This window comes from Salvelinus sp. IW2-2015, linkage group LG18 (genome assembly GCF_002910315.2).
Source record: "Salvelinus sp. IW2-2015 linkage group LG18, ASM291031v2, whole genome shotgun sequence".
Classification (NCBI taxonomy): Eukaryota; Metazoa; Chordata; class Actinopteri; order Salmoniformes; family Salmonidae; genus Salvelinus; species Salvelinus sp. IW2-2015.
The window spans coordinates 20898812-20921530 of NC_036858.1; the positions used below are offsets into that span (position 1 = coordinate 20898812).

The window sequence follows — 22719 nt, forward strand, 5'->3', positions numbered from 1 at the left end:
TGGGGGGAAGCGTTCCCTYGGTACAGATCTAGGATGGATCAGCTTCTTCTCTCCCAATCCTAACATCAAGCCTCTAGTGGCAACTTCCCCATAATTGGTGAGGATCAGAGCTGAGACGTTACTCACCATCTTTAGTTTCAAGGGTCTCAGCGTGGCTGTCTGTGCTGCTGCCACTTTCAGAAGTAACTGAGTATCTCTCACTGAGCTCCCCCTGCGTATAGAGACCACCACACACACATTTACTATACACACACACACAACTTAATCACACACACACTTACCGTACARACACAGACTCTACTCAAACATAAACAATTGTACACAACTCTTGTGAAGCATGATTGACAATTGATTGTGTTTTTCAATCCATTCCTGCCGGACCCCCAAGGTGTGGGCATTTTTGTTCGAACCCAGCACTAACGTCATCTGATTCAATCAGGCCCTTTCTACAAGCGCCCAGCAACAAGGGAACAGAAAGCATGTCCCATGTTCCCTATTGAAACCGCATTATGAAATAGTTACTTGTACTTACACTAGTCAGATAAAACCTTGTTTGACAGCAGCTTTGGAACTTTAACATATAACCAAGCTATAACCAATCTAATCTCGGAAACCCAGAACTAAAATTTTGAGTAATTGAATCAGTTGCTTGATTAAGTTCTGGGGGTAGACGTGTTAGAAAATATATTAGAACATGGAGCGGAAYCAGGGTGGTAGCTCCAGCCCCCTCTATTTYCAATTTACTTGCAAGTATTRATACCCCTTGACTTTTTCCACATTTTGTTGTTACAACCTGAATTTAAAATTGATTAAATTTAGATTTTGTTTTCCACTGGCCTACACACAATACCCCATAACGTGAAAGTGGAATTGTTTTCACCAATTTTTTTTTTTTACAAATTAATTAAACATGAAAAGCTGAAATGTCTCGAGTCAATAAGTATTCAAGCCTTTGTCATAGCAAGACTAAATACATTCAGTAGTAAAAATGTGCTTAATAATTCACGTAATACATTGCATTTACTCACTCTTTGTGCAATAATGACTACCTCATCTCTGTACTCCACACATACAATTATCTTGTAAGGTCCCTCAGTCAAGCAGTTAATTTCAAACACAGAATCAACCACAAAGACTATGGATATTTTTCCAAGAAGYGCACCTATTGGTAGATGGGTAAAAACCACAAACCCRCAAGGAGCCTAATTTCAACACTGAACAAAAATATAAATGCAACATGTAAAGTGTTGGTCCCATGTTTCAAGAGCTGAAATAAAAGATCCCAGACATTTTCAATATGCACAAACAGCTTACTTCTCTCAAATTTTGTTTAGAGCAGCAAATTTTGAGCAGCAAATTTTGTCATACCCGTGGTATACGGTCTGATATACCATGGCTGTCAGCCAATCAGCATTCAGGGCTTGAACCACCCAGTTTATAATATCTCTTTGCGCATGGTGAAGTTATTAATTACACTTTGGATGGTGTATCAATACACCCAGTCACTACAAAGATACAGGCATCCTTCCTAATTCAGTTGCCGGAGAGGAAGGAAACCTCTCAGGGATTTCACATGAGGCGAATGGTGACTTTTAACCCATTTTTAATTCAGGCTGTAACAACAAAATGTGGAATACGTCAAGGGGTATAAACACTTTCTGAAGGAACTGTATGTCCCTTCCTTTATTAAATGTTAAAGATGCGAACACCAAATGATCGGTGACGYAAAATCTGCGCATTGTATCAAAGTTCCTTGTTATTCATCGCATCCCACAGTCTGTTGACATACGCTACGATACCAGTTATGTTATGTGTGTCTGTCCATGAGAGACTATAACCAATCTCACCCAATAGCCATAACTACCAGTAAATAAAATTAATTGTGTTCTATTGATGGTGTTCTACCTTAGTGCAGATGAGTCGTGAGGAGTCGGACACAAAGTGCTGCATCTCAGAGCCCTCTGCTGGTTTAGGGCTGATTTCCTGGATCACCTGATGGGGGTGACAAGGAAWCAAGACCAATAGGTATGTGCCCCCTTCCCTTTTTAAGCATCTGGAAAAGCTATATATCAATCCAATCCATTATCATCATTGACATTATTGTAACTATCAGGGTTGGGGATTTATTCTATTTTAATTCAGGAAATCAACAGATATTCTACTTTTCCTCGTTGAAAAGCAAATTGTGAAAATGTAAATTGGAAATTCTGTTTACTACCTGGATTGACTGAATTAAAATGGAATTGACTCCAACACTGCGGTGACAACAATGCAGTCTGACTCCAACCCCCACCATTAGTCTCTCCATCTCCAGTCCCTATACCTTGAGCCACTGCTCTGTCTGCTCCTTGCTCTGCAGGCCCAGAACGATGGCCTCTCCTCCCATGGGTATGATCTTCAGCTTGTGCTCCTTCCTCTTGGGCTGCTTCTCCTTGTAGACCACGCTGCAGCCCAGCAGGCTCACGTCCAGCAGCGGCATCTGCTCCTTGGAGCTCTTGTAGCACTATTGGAACACCAAGAGGGTACAGTGGTTGGTGATGGAAATATGGCTTAGTTGTTTAAAAATGGGTTAAATTGTCTCTCAACTCATTCCAGGGAGGTGCATATTTTTGTCCTAGCCCAGCACTAACATACAGTGCCTTTAGAAAGTATTCACTCCCATTGACTTTTTCCACATTTCTTTGTGTTACAGCCTGACTTTAAAATTGATTAAATTGATATGTTTTGTCACTGGCCTACACACAATACCCCATAATGTTAAACTGAGGATGGATCAACAACATTGTAGTTACTCCACAATACTAACTTAATTGACAGAGTGAAAAGAACGAAGCCTGTACAGAATACAAATATTCCAAAACARGCATCCTGTTTGCAACAAGGCATTAAAGTAATACCGCAAACAATCTGGCAAAGCAATACATTTTTTGTGCTGAATACAAAGCGTTACATTTGTGGCAAATCCAATACAACACATTACTGAGTACCACTCTCCATATTTTCAATCATAGTGGTGACTGCATCATGTTATGGGTATGCTTGCAATCATTAAGGACTGGGGAGTTTTTCAGGTTACAAAAGAAACTGAAGCACYGGCAAAACCCTATAGGAAAACCTGGTTCAGTCTGCTTTCCACCAGACACTGGGATACTCATTTACCTAAAACAACAAGGCCAAATCTACACTGGAGTTGCTTACCAAGAACGAGAGTGGCTGAGTTACAGTTTTGACTTAAATCTACTTGAAAATCTATGGCAAGATCTGAAATGGTTGACTAACAATGATCAACAACCAATTTGACAGAGCTTGAAGAATTTTGAAAATAATAATGAGCTAATGTTGCACAACCCAGGTGTGGAAAGCTCTTAGAGACGTACCCAGAAAGACTCACAGCTGTAATTGCTGTAACATAACACAAGGTGGAATAAGTCAAGTGGTATGAATACTTTCTGAAGGCACTATACATGATTCAAGTGCTTGCTATTAGTTGATAAGTAGAATCAGGTGTGTTAGTGTGGGGCTATAACACAAATGTGCTCACTCAGGGTGTCCTCCTGGAATGGACTGAGAAACATTGGGTTGGAGCCTGGTTAGTGCATTAAGGTTGTGGGTTTGATTGTGCCATGCCTACTCCTGCTCCCCGCTCCAGCACTCGACGTGGCCGGTCTACTAACCACCGGTTCTGGCAACCATCATTACGCACACCTGCTCCCCATCGTTACCCACACCTGGACCTCATCATCACCTTGATTACTGTCCCTTTATTTAGCCCTCAGTAGCCTCAGTCCTGAGGCAGTATTGGTTTTGGTGACGTTTAGTCCGTCTCCTGTTCTGCTTATCTGCCTTATTCTTATCATTAAACTCACCTTCTACACCTGCTTCCTGACTCCCAGCATATTCGTTACAGAATACTGCCTCTCTATATGGAAGAAGCAGAAGAGAAAGACATCTCCTAGACCGTCGGCGAACAGGGCCACCTACACCACAATCAGCTGGCACAACTGGGTGCGGCTATGGATGAGGTCCTCCGGGTCCTCCACCGGCTCGACACCACCCGAGAGGATTCACCTCCAACTAGCGGAGGGCCTCCTACCACGAGTCATCCCAGCGAGCCAGCCCCCCAGCCTACCCAGCACTCCGCCCAGGTCAACGATGCCCGACTGTCCCTGCTGACCGGGCGGGTGATGGAGTGGGCTACGGCCATCTGGGAGAGCTGGGTTCCTACGAGAGGTTCATGGCTCTATTCAGGGCGGTCTTCGACCATCCACCGGAGGGCAGAGAGGGAGGTGAGTGACTACTCCAACTCCGGCAGGGTGCCCAGACCACTGCAGAGTACACCCTCACCTGCCGGACCGTAGCAGCCTCTAGCGGATGGAATGAGCCGGCACTCCGCACCCTATTCTGAAGAGGACTGCGTGAGTAGGTCCAGACAGAGTTGGCGTGCCTGGACAACCTTCTTCGGGAGCGCCAGCGCCCCCCTCCTCCTGAACCCATGTAGGTAGGGGCCACACACCTCCCAGCAGCAGAGCAGCGTAACCTGAAACAGCTGGGGCTCTGATCCTATTGCGACCAGGAGGGGCACAAGCTTCAGCGGCGTCCCAACTTGAGGTCCACAGGGGCAGAGCAGCGGCCCCGTGATCATCGTGTGCTGCCGTAGTAGGTGTGAGTATTCCATCATCATTGCTTTCCGCCAAACTGTCCCTGGTTTCCATTTCACTGGCTGGCTGTCCCTCATGTTGTCTCTACAGCCCTAGTGGACTCCGGTGCCGCAGGGAATTTCATTGACCAGACCCTTGCCTCCTCTCTGAACATTACCTTGTACCCACTCTGCTCTCCTCTTCAGGTCCAAGCCTGGATAATCGACCAGTGGGATCTGGTACAATCACACATATCACAGCACCACTCACCAACACCCATGCACCAAGAAAAGCCTTCCTTCCTCATCATCACCCCACCCGTACACAAAAGTCAGACGTTGGAGCCTCCCGTGGCACCAACGTCATGAACCACCATCTCCTGGTAGAGGATGAAAATCACTGCCTGGGAACCCGGAAGACCTGCTTTTCCTTACACTGTAGTTCACTTCGATTGAAAGTCCTGTGGTTGCCCTTCAGCCCGACATCCTAGAGGTTTACCAGGATCTCTGAGAGGTTTTCTCCAAGACCCACGCCATCCGTCTCCCTATCAACGCCCCTGGGACTGGGCCATTGACCTGCTTGCAGGCTCAGCGCCTCCGCACAGCCGCATCTACCCTCTGTCAGTGGCTGAAAAAACGATAGCCATGGAGTACATCCAGGAGGCTCTCCAACAGGGTTTCATCCGCCCATCCACCTCCCTTGCGTTGGCAGGCTTCTTCTTCGTGACCAAAAAGGATGGAGGTCTACGTCCGTGCATTGTTTACAGAGGCCTCAATTCCATCACTACCAAGTACCGCTACCTTCTCCCGTTGGTGCCGGCCACTATTGAACAGCTTTGCGGGGCCCTTTTTTTTCTTTTTCAAAACTGGACCTGTGGAGMGCCTACAAATTGATCCGGGATGAATGGAAAACGGCCTTCAGCACGATGTCTGGGCACTACGAGTACTAGGTGATACCTTATGGATTAGCCAATGCTCCGTCTGTGTTTCAGTCTTTCGRAAAAACAAGGTGTTCCGGGACATGCTCGTGCGCCAGGTGGTATGTGGTATGCCTGTATGTGAAAGCGGAAAAGTGCCAGTTCCATCAGGTCGCTGTCTCCTTGGGATACCGGATCAGGCCACAGGGAGTGATGATGGATGGTTGAGCCAGTCCCAACCACCGTAAAGGGGCAACAACGGTTTTTGGGGTTTGCCAACTTCTACCACCGCTTCATTAAGAACTTCAGCTCCACTACCTCTCCTCAAGGGTGATCCCCGTAAGTTGGTGTAGAGTCCTGCAGCCGATGAGGCSTTCCGCCTACTGAAGGGGCATTTCACCTCCGCCCCGTTGCTGAAACACCCAGATCCTYTGCTGCCCTTAGTGGTGGAGGTGGACACCTCAGAAGTGGGTGTGGGGGTGGTCGTGTCCCAGCGCCAAGMTAACCCACAGAAATTGTATCCATGTGCATACTACGCAAAGAAACTGTCTCCTGCAGAGAMGAACTATGACGTCACTTACGGGAGCTCCTGGTGGTGAAGTTGGCATTAGAGGAGTGAAGACACTGGCTGGAGGGTGCCAAGGARACATTTCTCATCCTCACCAACCACTGGAACTTGGAGTACATACGGACCTGAATCCATTTTGCTCCTRCCGTCCAATAGGCAGAAACTCAAACAGGATGTATGTAGAAATTTGGCTTGTTACCTAAAACCCTTACAAACTTTTACAGATGCACAATTGAGAGAATCCTGTCGGGCTGTATCACAGCCTGCTACGGCAACTGCACCGTCCACAACCGCAGGGCTCTCCAGAGGGTGGTGCGGTCTGCACAACGCATCACCGGGGACAAACTACCAGCCTTCCAGGACACCTACAGCACCCGTTGTCACAGGAAAGCCAAAAAGATCTTCAAGGACAACAACCACCTGAGCCACTGCCTGTTCATCCCGCTACCATCCAAAAGGCGAGGTCAGCACAGGTGCATCAAAGCTGGGACCGAGAGACTGAAAAATAGCTTCTCAAGGCCATCAGACTGTTAAACAGCCGTCACTAACACAGAGAGGCTGCTGCCTACATACAGACTTGAAATCATTAGCCACTTTAATAAATAGATCACTAGTCACTTRAAWAATGACACTTTAATAATGTTTACATATCTTGCATTACTCATCCCATATGTATATACTGTATTTTATACCATCTATTGCATCTTGCCTATGCCACTCGGTCATCGCTCATCCATATATTTARGTGTATATATATATTCTTATTCCATCCCTTTACTTAGATTTGTGTGTATTAGGTAGTTGTTGTGGAATTGTTAGATTACTTGTTATATATTACTGCACTCTCGTTTCTGAACCCRGCACCTAAAATGACACTACATAAACAAATAGCTACCTCATGTCACTGTAGATAGTCTGTCAGGCACCATATTCTTACTAAAGAGAGGAGAGCACTTTCCATTTCAAAATTGGTTGAGTATTTGTGTATATGTAAAAGTGGAGCTATTTTCACTATAGCGCCTACAAATAGTATGTGAACGTAGTCCCCCACACACGATAAGGCACCTCACTTGACAAGAGCGTAATGTTGGTGGTTTATGAGCATGGCTGTGTAGTTAGTGGCTATAGCTCCATGTCACCCTCGTTCTCCCTCTTTTTCTCCTCTTACTGTATTTCCGTGTGTGTGTGTGTGTGTGTGGTAGGGACAATCTAAACCGTCTAAGTCCTACAACCCACCAGGAAGCGATGTTCTCGAATGACACACAGCTGCTTGGCCCACTGGCCCAGCCACTTCTTCCTCCAGAGGAAGGCGCAGATGCGCACGTCCTTCATCAGCTCGATGGACGCCTCGGTGGACGGCCACTGGTGCTGCGCCGACAATGACGACTTCCCCTTGGTCACTTCCTCCTCATCGTAGGACTCATAGGAGCTGCTCACTGCCTCGCCGTCATCTGGGAGACACAGGGAAGGGGGTCAGAGGTGAGGTTAGGACAAGGAGGAAGTGGAAGACGATGAGGAGGATGAATTAATGACATTCCAATTGGAAATGCGTGTGTGATGACTTTTTGTTGTCCTGTTAAGTAGGCAATTAGTTCGCACACGGAGGTGAGGACTGCACACTCATCACAGAAAGGTATGAAAACATGCAGTTGACCCCTCGCCCCCCAAGCCCACACACACTCACACACGCACACTGATAGGAGATAGGCAGGTACCCCATGTGATCACAGCATAGACCACATTGTCTGAGCTCTTTACTTGTGTCGATGCTCCCGAGAGGAGACCAAAACAACCCAAATCTACAGGGAGAGGGATAAAGGAAAGAAAGAGGGGAGAAGAGGACAAGAGTGAGGAAAATAAGACAGGGTTGCACTATCCCAATGCTATACAGTATAAAGGAAACTATGAAAAGACAAGAGCAACTCATATATAAGTACTTATATATATATAGATATATATAAGTAAATGTATTTATTTTCTTGTATTATATATTTTATAGACCTGAAAAGCTTGGTTGCATACACTATCAGAATTAATAGGCTAGCAAACAGAAGCTAAGCTCGGTGAGACTTTTTTTTTCATGGCCACATTAATACGTATAGTCAATAAATAACCTTTTAACCTACCTCTATGAAAAGATGAGTGCGAATAACCACTCACAAACCAGCATGTTTTGTGTCGAACAGTGTTTCCGAAGCGTAGCATTTACCAGTAGTATAAATTGTCATGTTGGAAACATGGCTTGCTAATTCTGACGTGTGGGTGAGCAGATGATTTTATATGGAACCACCAGTGCATTTCCTGTGACGTGAGATGTGGCTACTGTTAAAGTAGTGTCGTTTTAAGTTGTGGTCAAACCAAACACACAGCCTTCTAAAGAACAAAGGAGACTTGACCTGAATGACAGGGTTAACTTTCAAAGCTGGGTTACACTTTTGTAACTTTTTAAAATGTAACCTTCATTTAACCAGCGCATCTTGTTGAGATAAATAATCTGTTTGTCAAGAGAGACTAAAAAGTAATCTCCACAGTATAGTTACGGTAACACTGTAAAAAAAAAAAACACCATTCAAAGCATGAAGTAATCTTCCGCTGACTGCCGGTGTGGGTGCAGGCTTTTGTTTGAATTAAACATGCTAATTGTCCACTTAAATGACCCGCAACTGTGCTGTCTCTGTCCTACTGTCAACACACTAAAACTCCTTTGTGAAGCTGGATGACCAGCATGGTCTAGCTGGTCATGTTGGTAGACCAGTATGGTCTAGTTGGTCATGCTGATCTGACCAGCATGGTCTAGCTGGTTATACTGGCAGACCAGCCTTTGTTGTGTTTTCGCTGGTGACCAGCTTTCATGTGATTTCACTGGTGTCCAGCCTTCGTTGTGTTTTCGCTGGTGACCAGCCATTGCTGTGTTTTTGACACTGGTGACCAGCATAAGCTAAAGCAAAACCAGCATCAAGTCACATGCTGGCTTGCAAAGTGATGTTTAATTCCAATAGGAATCGAGGCTGAATCGATTTCCACAATCTGCATTCAGAATGACTGCCAGGGTTATAATAAATGAATGAGACTACCTAAACTAACTTKTTCTTCTTCTCTGGTATTATGGCAGTCCACAAACAAATGTAAAAGGTGCATGCCGCCACCTACTGTATAGGTAGTGAACGAGAAAAATAATCCCTTGCGGGAAACGGGAAAAAATATATACAATACAAAAACAAAATAGAAACATCAGTCACAGTCCAAATCACATCCKTACACAGGTGCAAGGGCCTATGAGGATGGAACACTCGTCGACAGGATTCCTTGTAATGCCTCTGCTGTAAAAAAAAAAATTCAGCCGCACTCACAAAAATGCCTATTTTCTCTGACTTCCTCTTTGTTTGCTTTGTGCAGTTTAGAACCAATGCAATAAACGATACAAAGTCCACCTTTTTAACATGCAACATGTCAGGATCCTGTTGGTGAGTAAGATTTACTGGTTTCTCGAATCCAACTACCGTGCTTTCTTCAGTGTTACACCCTTCTTTTACTCTTCTCAACGCCCCTGGATAGGAGACACGCTGGACAGCCCTTACTCTTGCCACCTCGGTCTCCTTCTCCCTAACAGTGTTCTTAATGAATTTGGGCACATGCTCGCCACCACAATTGCAGCATTTCACCTCAACTGACATACAATACTTCTCCCATCTCCATTTATTTCACCTTTATTTAACCAGGTAGGCCAGTTGAGAACAAGTTCTCATTTACAACTGCGACCTGGCCAAGATAAAGCAAAGCAGTGGGACAAAAACAACAACACAGAGTTACACATAAACGAACGTACAGTCAATAACACAATAGAAAAAAATCTATGTACAGTGTGTGCAGATGTAGAAGAGTAGGGAGGTAAGGCAATAAATAGGCCATAGAGGCAAAAATAATTACAATTTAGCATTAACACTGGAGTGATAGATGTGCAGAGGATGATGTGCAAGTAGAGATACTGGGGTGCAAAAGAGCAAGAAGATAAATAGCAATATGGGGATGAGGTAGTTTGGTGTGCTATTTACAGATTCACTGTACCTGTACACAGCCATCGGTAAGCTGCTCTGACAGCTGATGCTTAAAGTTAGAGAGGGAGATATAAATCTCCAACTTTGGTGATTTTTGCAATTCGTTCCAGTCATTGGCAGCAGAGAACTGGAAGGAAAGGCAAAGACTTACAGATGACCTGGAGCCAGTGGGTCTGGCGACGAATATGTAGCGAGGGCCAGCCAACGAGAGAATACAGGTCGCAGTGGTGGGTAGTATATGGGGCTTTGGTGACAAAACGGATGGCACGGTGATAGACTACATCCAGTATGCTGAGTAGAGTGATGGAGGCTATTTTGTAAATGATATTGCCGAAGTCAAGGATCGGTAGGATAGTCAGTTTTACAAGGATATGTTTGGCAGCATGAGTGAAGGAGGCTTTGTTGCGAAATAGGAAGCTGATTCTAGATTTAATTTTGGATTGGAGATGCTTAATGTGAGTCTGGAAGGAGAGGTTGCAGTCTAACCACACACCTAGGTATTTGTAGTTGTCAACATATTCTAAYTCAGAACTGTCCCGAGTACATACACTTGACACATGTCCAAATAGTTTACATTACAGGGTKTCTCACATAACCCAAATATACATGCGAAGGAAGAGACTCTTCTTCAAAGAACAAAAGAATGGATGGTGTGGGCTTCCCTTCTCCATCAACCATACAGGTCTGTCGGCGTGCACTAACCACTTCATCTACTTCTTCAGTTATATCCTTTGCYCTCACTTCTGGCACCACTCCAGAGATAACCCCCTTGCTACGCAGATCCACAAAACGACACATTCCAAAGCAAAGCGACACAAAAAAACTAAATAAACCCACTTCTTGTTATCCTCACTGATACAACCTTATCAAACGCATCTCTGATGTTCACTGAGACGTCAAAATTATCTCCCATATAACGCCATCAATTCAAAACTTCAGAGTCAGAGCAAGGCTTTACTAGATTCCACAACCACTTTACTTCTCTTATTTCCCTTCTTGTTCACCACCGTAATCCATCCCTTCTCATCTCCACTGGCCGTGCCATCAGTTTCAAACAAAACATCCAGCCACGCCAGCTCCTCTGATCTACTCAAACCATCTAAACTGGAACAACTATTTCAGTAACCGGTGCAACTAACAGATTAGATTAGTTTAAAAAAAGTGTGTTATTTATCTTTGTGTAGCATAATCAATCAATGCACATGCAAAAACACAGATATTGCAACAAACCATTTTTTCAAATCTAACTGCAATAGAGCATGTTGGGAAATATGGCAAAGATGGGCGTGGTTTTGCAGATCAGCAAAATTCGGATTACTTTTGAGTCAACCTCACTTAGGATGTGAACTCACAACCTCTCGGTTGCCAGCAACCTGTATTTGCTGCTACAACACTGGATCTGTGGGTATGATAAAGATTATAAAACAATTCAAACCAATAGACATTCTGTCATTTGTGCGTATGGGGAAACGCTTTTGGGTGCCACGTAGAACCCTTTGATTTGTCCCTGTAGGGGAACCCTTTTGAGTTCCATTTAGAACCCTCTTATGAAGAACCCCCTGGTTCCAAATAGAACCAGTYAKAGGTTCTACAGTTATACTTATAGGATACTTCAGATGCGCTTACTGAGATYCAGCAAAAATACAGTATTTTTACATTTSAATTATTGTTGTTTACCTTACTTTTACTGCAATTTGTAATGTAGGTGTGGGCAATGTGGTGGCGGGTTCTCATTAGTATATTTTGGAGCACGGTCAAAAATATGTTGTATTTGTACCAAACGTTAGTAGAAGTATTGTACCAGTTTAAGTGGCTTTATCGTTATGTTTATGCAGGTTGAGCAGCTCAGTTGTCCACACCCAGTTCTACAGTCTTTGCAAGAGCTTGTGACAATCAAGAGCTGTTACTGTGCATTTTCCATTAACTTAATAGCAGTTGGTGATCGGGAAGTTCATGTTAAATTTTCAATAACTTAGTCAGCTTGCTGCAAGTAGTTATTCTAAAATTCACACTAACTTACTGTGGCTGATCTCTGTCACGCTCACTGACCTGATGGTGTGACAGGAAGGTCAGTTTGCTGCCAAGTAAGAGGTTGAGGCCTGGGGCCTCATTGACAACTGTTGTGTAAATTAGACACAAAATAAAAATATTGAGATTTATATTGAGATTTCAAAAATTTGCCAACACCATGTAAACGCATGTTTCCTGTTAGAAATCAAACCTGTCGTACAACTGCGCGCGCGAACAAGCATTATAACTCGCCCTGAAAAATGCCCATCATTCACCCTTATTTGTTGTATATTTTGGAAGTACTGGAATTAGGCCAAGACAGTATCTAAAGAAAATAGCAATGRCTGGCGCACTTGAACAAATGTCTTTGGAGATGTTGGCAGAATGTTTTCTTTTTTTGCTATATGTTTCTGAAAGACAATTGCAAATTGTTGTGGACCTGGAAACAGATTGTTTGAATGCAAAAATATTTTGCATTCACTTTTTCCTGAACCTAAATATTCTGCACCACCTACAAATTCTGAAACATTGCCTACTCTGGAAAACATTAAAACTACAGTAGGCCTACAAAACAGTGGTAGCCTACACACTTCAATGCAAAAGATCAACAGTCTGTTCACCTGTTAAATTTTACTGTAATGTTATAAACCTCACTCCCTGTCGAAAGCATGAAATTGCTTGAAATGATCAAAGCCTATCTAGCCTAAAAGGCCCAATTAAATGAGAGATGTGCATGGTAATTTGGTGTATGGCTACTTCAGGAATATGAACTCATCATGGCCAGAAAAGGTGAGGAATTTATTCTGCAATGGTTATGATATTCAGAGCCTTCAGAAAGTATTCACACCCCTTGACTTTTTCCACATTTTGTTGTGTTACAGRCTAAATTTAAAATGGATTAAATATGTATTTATTTTTCCCATCTACACATAATACCCCATAATGACAAAGTGAATCAGGTTTTTAGAAATTTTTGCAAATGTATTGAAAATGAAATACATAAACATCTATTTTACAGAATTATTCAGACCCCTGAACCAATACGTTAAAATCATGTTAGAACCACAAGTCTTTGCCTCCTGAGTGGCGCAGTGGTCTAAGGCACTGCATCGCAGTGCTAGCTGTGCCACTAGAGATCCTGGTTTGAGTCCAGGCTCTGCCGGCCGCGACCGGGAGACCCATTGGGCAGCGCACAATTGGCCCAGCGTCGTCCTTGTTAGGGGAGAGTTTGGCCGGCAGGGATGTTCTGGTCCCATCGCACTCTACCAACTCCTGTGGCGGGCTGGGGGTAAAAGGTGTTTAGGTCCTGTGTGGCTCAGTTGGTAGAGTATGGTGCTTGCAACGCCAGGGTTGTGGGTTTGATTCCCACGGGGGACCAGTATGGGGGGAAAATGTATGCACTCAATACTGTAAGTTGCTCTGGATAAGAGTGTCTGCCAAATGACCCCCCCAAAATTGGAGTACAATAAAGATTGCATAATCTGTGGATCTGTCGGGGTGGTATGCAAATAGATGTGGGGCGATAGGTTACCTTGGCCTTCTTGGGCACAGGAAAATGGGGGTCTGCTTGAAACAAGTTTGTATTATAGACTGGGTAAGGGAAAGGTTGAAAATGTCAGTAAAGACTCTGGTCAGCGCATGCTTTGAGTATGCGTCTTGTCCGGAGGCGAATATTTGCATTATATCTTTACTTACATCGGCTACAGAGAGCGAGATCAAACAGTCGTCTGGAACAGCTGGTGCTCTCATACATGGTTCAGTGTCGCTCGTCTGGTAAGCTTGCGTCGCTGGGCAGCTCACAGCTGGTTTTTCCTTTGTAATCCGTGAAAGTTTGCAAAGCCTGACACATTCCTCTAGCGTCAGAGCCGGCGCAGTAGGATTCGATCTTAGTCCTGTATTAACGCTTTGCCTGTTTGATGGCTCGTCGGAGGTCGTAGCGGGATTTCTCATAAGGGTCCAGATTAGTGTTCCACTCCTTGAATAGCGGCAGATCTAGATGTTGCCTGTAATCCATGGGTTCTGGTTGGGGTATGTGTAACAGTATAGCTTCCGTCCCTCTCCTCGCCCCTACCTGGGCTCAAATCAGGGACCCTCTGCACACAACAGCCACCCTCGAAGCATCGTTTACCCATCGTTCCACAAAAGCCACGGCCCTTGCAGAGCAAGGGGAACAACTACTTCAAGGTCTCAGAGCGAGTGAGGTCACCGATTGAAACGCTATTATCGCGCACCCCGCTAACCATTTCACATCGGTTACATTCACCCTCTTTTTTTTTTCTTTTTTTTTTATAATTTTTTTTTTTATCCCCTTTTCTCCCCAATTTTCGTGGAATCCAATCGCTAGTAATTACTATCTTGTCTCATCGCTACAACTCCCGTACGGGCTCGGGAGAGACAAAGGTCGAAAGCCACGCGTCCTCTGAAGCACAACCCAACCAAGCCGCACTGCTTCTTAACACAGCGCGCCTCCAACCCGGAAGCCAGCCGCACCAATGTGTCGGAGGAAACACCGTGCACCTGGACCCCTTGGTTAGCGCGCACTGCGCCCGGCCCGCCACAAGAGTCGCTGGAGCGCGATGAGACAAGGATATCCCTACCGGCCAAACCCTCCCTAACCCGGACGACGCTAGGCCAATTGTGCGTCGCCCCACGGACCTCCCGGTCGCGGCCGGCTGCGACATAGCCTGGGCGCGAACCCAGAGACTCTGGTGGCGCAGCTAGCACTGCGGTGCCCTAGACCACTGCGCCACCCGGGAGGCCCCCTCATTCACCCTCCTTTTGACCTCCTCCTTTTCCGCAGCAACCAGTGATCTGGATCAACAGCATCAATGTAACAGTATAGCTTCCGTCCCTCTCCTTGCCTCGATCCAGGGACCCTCTGCACGCATCGACAACAGTCACCCTCGAAACATTGTTACCCATCGCTCCACAAAAGCCGCATTCCTTGCAGAGCAAGGCGAACAACTACTTCAAGGTCTCAGAGCGAGTGACMTRACCGATTGAAACGCTATTAGTGCGCATCCCGCTAAATAGCTAGCCATTTCACATCGGTTACATATGTACGTACAGTGTGTACCGGTCACTGTGGGGACGACGATGTCAATGCACGTATTAATGAAGCCGTGACTTATGTGGTAAACTCCTCAATGTTATCGGATGAATCCCGGGAATATATTCCAATCTGTGCTAGCGAAACAGTCCTGACAACTTCCATATTGAGCACGTCACTGGAACTTCCTGTTTGAGTTTTTGCTTGTAAGCAGGAAGATAGAGTTATGGTCTGATTTGCCAAAGGGAGGGTGAGGGAAGGCCCTGTGTGTGGAGTAAAGGTGATCTAGAGTTGTGTCGCCTCTAGTTTGGTAAAAACTAATTTCAGTTTCCCAGTAAAATCAGGGACAGGGCAGGAACTCACCGTTCATGGCTGAATCATAGGGCTGGGCCTCCTCGTAATATCCCTCCTGAAGCTCCAAGCAGGCTGGGGCCGAGGGCTGGGGGAAGGGCTCTCTCCCATCAAAAACCTGCGAGAGAAGGAAAGGAGGAGGCAGAGAGACAGAAGGATAGGAGGAGAGAGAGAGAGAGAGGTTTCTTCTATTTTCTCTTGTACTCGATCTCAGGGTTTCCCAATCTCGGTCCTTGGGTGCGCGTTTTGTTTTTTTGCGCCAGCACTAGCCAGCAGATTCAAATCATCAAAGATTGATGATGAGTTGGTTATTTGAGTCAGCTGTGTGTGTGTGTGTGTGTGTGTGTGTGGGGGGGGTCGGAAACCCTGTTCTTCCGGAAACCCTGCTTTATCGTTACACAATTGAATTACACACACACACACACACACACACACACACACACACACACACACACACACACACACACACACACACACACACACACACCTCCATGAAACATCTTTCAAATCTGGGGGTTCCCCTGATTGGTGATTGGTCAAAGCACCTGTCTCTCGACTGGGCTCTCCTTTCTGAGTAAAAGGGTGGAATTCCAATCCTCCTCTGACCTTAGCCTCTGCCTGGACTAGGATGGGAATTCCACATGTGTTTGCCTTGGGGTGGTAACACAGCACACAGCACAGGCTGGGCTACCTAGCTTGCCCAAATCAATCAAGCATTTCACCTCTCTCCCCTCGGGTCCAGTCATCTACAATTCACACTGTTACAACATCCCCTCAGACCAGCGGTCTGCTGAGTTTCTCCACAACGTCTACTGCTTGAAGCATTTACTGCCTGGCCAGACTTCTCACTACACGAGGACYGATATAAATTAAGAGTTAAGCACTTTTACTACTTCTCAAGAAGACATTCCCATCTTCCGTCAAAACCACATTGTTTGAAAGGTCCTAAACAGTCATTCTGATTCCCATTTAAAATAGCCTTTTGAGCGACTATGAAATGCCCCAAATTTGAGAAACATGTATTTCTCTCTCACGGCTAACGACCAYGAAGATTGAAAAGACAGGTTGAGTGGGTATATTCATGCGCTCTCCTTAACTGACAGCTCTTTGAAACGCCTATTTCTGGAAACGTGAATGTAGTGAGCAGTGTTGCAGTCAAATAATCTCAAACTAATATGGTGATACACAAAGCAACTCAAACATTGAAATTGCATAAATGATGTAATTTATTTTATAGATATTCCATTTGGCATGTCTCTTGTGATGTGATTCGCAGCAGCACTGACAGATGTCTTGACATGACAGTTTTTAACGACCCTTCCCGCCCCTTTCGTTCTATGCTGGCTGAAGACCAAGATAGCCAGTAACTAGCTAACACCAGACACAGATGAAAGAGGAAACATATAAGTATCTTTGCCATAGATGAATAGTGTAAACTTTGAATTATATTTGCTGAGAGCCTACAGTCAAATTTTGACACCAGTAGAGTAGCTTTCTAGCTATATATTTGCAGCCCCACTGCAAACACACTTTCTGCAATGGTTAGAAGGCAGGACTAATTTAAATTAGGTAAGGGAATATCATGTTACCATTGGTGTACTAAGATTTGTGTTAGGGTGATGTCACCCTATCCCATTAATAATCCTGCCTCCTGAATCCAAGTGTTTGACATGTGGGAGAGGACCAGTAAACTTTATGATCCAACTTTATGAATGTGAAAACAGTAATTTTTCATACTTTGGTCATCATACTTTGATCTGATTTAGAGCTGACCCCATTTAATCAACTGGTCGATTGTTACTTGATAGGCTGCTGGTCGACCGAGATTTCTTTAGTCGAGCAGTAGCAAAAAAAATATATATATACAGTATATATCATGGTGTACAAAATACCTGTCTGATTGGCGCCTGTCTGAGTGGACTGATTCATTGTGGAGGCCTTGGGGATGGTATAGTCCATCAGACTAAGACATGTGCTACTGAAATTGTATATGGTTATATTACATAAGAACAATGGTGCAACACTAATAAAAAATTATATTATTTTATAACAAATGCGCTTTCTCTCTCATTGGAAAGCTAGCAGTCGCTGTTCACAGTTCTGAAACACATCAGTGAGCTGTTGAATTGGCGCCTTTTCCAGGACCATGTTGATATGTGCATAATAGCAAAGATCAAATCAAATGTATTTATATAGCCCTTTGTACATCAGCTAATATCTCGAAGTGCTGTACAGAAACCCAGACTAAAACCCCAAACAGCAAGCAATGCAGGTGTAGAAGCACGGTGGCTAGATAAAAACTCCCTAAAAAGGCCAAACCTAGGAAGAAACCTAGAGAGGAACCAGGCTATGAGGGGTGGCCAGTCCTCTTCTGACTGTGCCGGGTGGAGATTATAACAGAACATGGCCAAGATGTTCAAATGTTCATAAATGACCAGCATGGTCAAATAATAATAATCACAGTAGTTATCGAGGGTGTAGCAAGTCAGCACCTCAGGAGTAAATGTCAGTTGGCTTTTCATAGCCGATCATTAAGAGTATCTCTACCGCTCCTGCGGTAACCAAGTTAACCAGCATATTGGTGTTGAGAACAATGCCGCGGAGGCAGCAGCAAAATGAGGAGATGAGAAAACAGCCCTTGCCTCATTGTCTAAGAGGAGAGAGGAAACTGGAACTTAAGTAGGTCTATAATCAATAGCCTAACTGTTAAATGTGCCTGGCTTAATAAATCATCAATATATCTACAGAAATAGGACAGATCCTGCTTCTGTTGCCTGTTTGAGTGTATGTTTAATAATAGCCTACTGATTCTGTGAGCACCAAGCCTCACGTAAACAATTGAAAAAATGTTGCTGTTTTTAATCTTTGCTTTGCTGTAATAAAGCCTTTACACTTTTTTTTTGTTAGAACAGCCTCCCTGGTATTATTTATGTAGTGTTTACACTGTTCCAAATTGTCTGAAAAATGATATTTGTAATAATAACAACGTTCTTTTTTCTTGATGTCCTACTCATTGTTATTATTATGATTATAATAAGTAATGTTCTTATCATTAGTAGGCTTAGTATAGCAGCCTTCTATAACCACCATCGAGCTGTAGGTTCTAGAAGCACATCCTGTTTAGTCTTAATACCGTAATTTACTCAGGCCTGTAATTCAATACTTCTATAGGCTACTGTATCAATCAATCATTCATTTGTTCATGTCATCACACAGCATACGAGTCATTCGTCATTTGAAATTAAATGAAGCATTTTAGTTTTAAAATAAAATAAAGCGAGCCTTGAATAATTAGCTTAAACAAKAAAAAAATGAATGTGACTTTAGTTTTTGCTGTAATAAAGGCTTGACAAAAAAAAAGTTACAATAGACTCTCTGGTATGCTTATACTTATTTTGTGTTGTTTACATTGTTCCAAACGGTCAGAAAAATTATATTGCAATCTATACAGCACCTGTTTGGCACACATAATATGCACACAGCCCTTGCTCCTTACCTTTTTTTAGTCACATTTATTCCACACATCTGTCTTTCCTTTTACCTCCTGAGCAACCTATAAATATTCCTGTTTTTAGTTTATTTGTCACGTCCTCTACATCCATTTTGCTGTCACATGCGTTACGGTGTTCAGAGTMTGTGATAACCAATTTATTAATGTGATGGCAATATGCTATAGGCACGACCTGCCCGCTCATTATGCAGGATTAAATGGACACTTTTTACATCATGCAGGTTTCTCTGATCAAATAGTCTAACCTAAATGGCGCTCAATCAAATAAAAAATTTGCTGTCATGTTAACAAACAACATATCCTAAAAACAGGACGAGTGGCGCAGTGGGCAAGGGCACTGCATCTCAGTGTAAGAGGCGTCACTACAGTCGCTAGTTCAAATCCAGGCTGTATCACATCCAGCCTTGATTGGGAGTCCCATAGGGAGGCGCACAATTGGCCCAGCGTCATCCGGGTTTGGCCGGGGTAGGCCATCATTGTAAATAAGAACTTGTTCTTAACTGACTTGCCCACTTAAATCGTTTTTATTTATTTTTATTAACAACTGTTGTCCAGGAATTTCACCCCATTGTCATGATTAGTGGTTTCAAGTTTGTATCTGTACGTTTTTTTGAAAAGCTGATCATAGCGAAAAAGAAAATACTTCTGCATTTCCCGCTGTGTAAACACATTGCAAATACGCCCGCGATAACTCCTGCTGATAACCAATGCTGGCATTGTTGGTTAAGGGCTCATAAGTAAGCATAAGTAAGTTGTATTCGGCGCATGTGACAAATAAAATATGATTTGATAAAGTTGGGTAGCTGATATTCAGAGCTTAAATAACCAAATCGATTAGACACAGGAATCAGGACTAATAAAGGCAATGCAATGGCCTGATTTACAAAAAGTAGGCTTACCGCATAGATGTACATTCATAAAATTATATTTCAGGCAACATTGTAGTCTACACCTCAGTAAGCACGGACCGACACCAACGCCTTTTGGATGTCTTTTCTTGGTGCCGTTCCGGACTTGATTTCCACATCCACAGACATTGGTTTTTGGTCCGATCCGGACCAAATCTGAACCAATCATAGACTTCTATGTTTGGTTCAGATTTGGAGGGGTCCAGACCGGCTTGGATTTCAACGTCCACGGACATACATTTTTGGTCCGGTCCGGATTAAATCTGAACCAATCATAGACGTTTGTTTGGTCTGGAACAGCCTTGATTTGGTCCAAACACAGACATCTATAAATGACTAATTTTCAACTTTCATACAGAACCAAAAATGAGCCTGATTTCAACATCTGGTTATAGGTCAGGCCCTATTGTGCCCTAGCTGGACAGGATTAGTTTTACTGGAGGAGATATGGTAATGTGATTATGTGCCAGTTGAGCCAGTAACCGAAAGGTTACTCGAATCCCCGAGCTGACAAGGTAAAATCTGTCGTTCTGCCCCTGAACAAGGCAGTTAACCCATTGTTCGGAGGCCATCATTGCAAATAAGAATTTGTTCTTAACTGACTTGCCTAGTTGAATAAAGGTTAAATAAAATAAATAAATGTGCATGAGCACAAAACACCACGTCTGTAATTTTACATCTCGCGGTTTGTGCAACAAAACAATAACTGATTCGATAAATTGTACGTGCTGTATAAGCATAAGCTACAGTTGAAGTCGGAAGTTTACATACACTTAGGTTGGAGTCAGTAAAACTCGTTATTCAACCACTCCACACATTTCTTGTTAACAAACTATAGTTTTGGCAAGTCGGCTAGGACATCTACTTTGTGCATGACACAAATCATTTTTCCAACAATTGTTTACAGGCAGATTATTTCACTTATAATTCACTGTATCACAATTCCAGTGGGTCAGAAGTTTACAWACACTAAGTTGACTMTGCCTTTAAACAGCTTGGAAAATTCCAGAAAATTATGTCATGGCTTTAGAAGCTTCTGATAGGCTAATTGACATCATTTGAGTCAATTGGAGGTGTACCTGTGGATGTATTTCAAGGCCTACCTTCAAACTCAGTGCCTKTTTGCTTGACATCATGGGAAAATRWAAAGAAATCAGCCAAGAACTCTGAAAAAAAATTGTAGACCTCCACAAGTCTGGTTCATCCTTGGGAGCAATTTCCAAATGAATGAAGGTACCACGTTCATCTGTACAAACAATAGTACGCAAGTATAAACACCATGGGACAGTGCAGCCGTCATACCGCTCAGGAAGGAGCCGCGTTCTGTCTCCTAGAGATTAATGTACTTTGGTGTGAAAAGTGTTAATCAATCCCAGAACAACAGCAAAGGACCCTGTGAAGATGCTGGAGAAAACAGGTACAAAAATATCTATATCCACAGTAAAAAGAGTTCTATACCAACATAACCATAAGCAGCATACCACCCTGTATACCACTGCTGGCTTGCTTCTGAAGCTAAGCAGGGTTGGCCCTGGTCAGTCCCTGGATGGAAGACCAGATGCTGCTGGAAGTGGTGTTGGAGTGCCAGTAGGAGGCACTCTTTCCTCTGGTTTAAAAAAATATCCCAATGCCCCAGGGCAGTGATTGGGGACACTGCCCTGTGTAGGGTGCTGTCTTTCGGATGGGACGTTAAACGTGTGTCCTGACTCTCTGAGGTCATTAAAGATCCCATGGCACTTATCGTAAGAGTAACCCCGGTGTCCTGGCTAAATTCCCAATCTGGCCCTCATACCATCATGGTCACCTAATAATCCCCAGTTTGCAATTGGCTCATTCATCCCCTTCTTCTCCCCTGTAACTATTCCCTAGGTCGTAGCTGTAAATGAGAACGTGTTCTCAGTCAACATACCTGGTAAAATAATGGATAAATAAAATGTAAAATGTTTAAATGAAACCTGAAATGCTGCTCAGCAAGGAAGAAGCCACTGCTCCAAAACCGGCATAAAAAAAGCCAGGCTACGGTTTGCAACTGCACATGGGGACAAAGGTTGTTCTTTTTGGAGAAATGTTATCAGGTCTGATGAAACAAAAATAGAACTGTTGGCCATAATGACCATCGTTATGTTTGAAGGAAAAAGGGGGAGGCTTGCAAGCCTAAAGAACACCATCCCAACCGTGAAGCACGGGGGTGGCAGCATGATGTTGTGCGGGTACTTTGCTGCAGGAGGGGCCGGTGCACTTCAGAAAATAGATAGCTTCATGAGGGAAGAAAATTATGTGGATATATTGAAGCAACATCTCAAGACATCAGGCAGGAAGTTAAAGCTTGGTCGCAAATGGGTCTTCCAAAGGAAAATGGGTCTTCCAAAGGAATGTGCCAAAATTCACCCAACTTATTGTGGGAAGCTTGTGGAAGGCTACCAGAAACGTTTGACTGAAGTTAAACAATTTAAAGGCAACACTACCAAATACTAATTGAGTGTATGTAAACTTCTGACCCACTGGGAATGTGATGAAAGAAATAAAAGCTGAAATAAATCATTCTCTCTACTATTATTCTGACATTTCACATTCTTAAAATAAAGTGGTGAGCCTAACTGACCTAAGACAGGGAATTTTTACTCTGATTAAATGTCAGGAATTGTGAAAAACTGAGTTTGAATGTATTTGGCTAAGGTGTATGTAAACATCCAACTTCAACTGTACATGCATAG

General features: G+C 43.7%; 1 protein-coding gene across 3 annotated transcripts in view; it reads right to left on the reverse strand.

Moving 5' to 3' along the window:
* afap1l2 (actin filament associated protein 1-like 2) overlaps positions 1 to 22719 on the reverse strand; it is a 153343-nt gene that overhangs the window by 51862 nt on the left and 78762 nt on the right. For all 3 annotated transcript variants that reach the window (XR_002879134.2, XM_024008236.2, XM_024008235.2), the window contains exons 5-9: positions 15599 to 15704; positions 7358 to 7572; positions 2324 to 2503; positions 1906 to 1992; positions 127 to 211 (exon numbers count right to left, since the gene is read on the reverse strand). Coding sequence is in view for 2 of the 3 variants with exons in the window: in XM_024008236.2 (XP_023864004.1) it covers positions 127 to 211; positions 1906 to 1992; positions 2324 to 2503; positions 7358 to 7572; positions 15599 to 15704 (673 nt within the window). In the remaining variant the exon portion in view is untranslated. The remainder of the gene's footprint in view (positions 1 to 126; positions 212 to 1905; positions 1993 to 2323; positions 2504 to 7357; positions 7573 to 15598; positions 15705 to 22719) is intronic.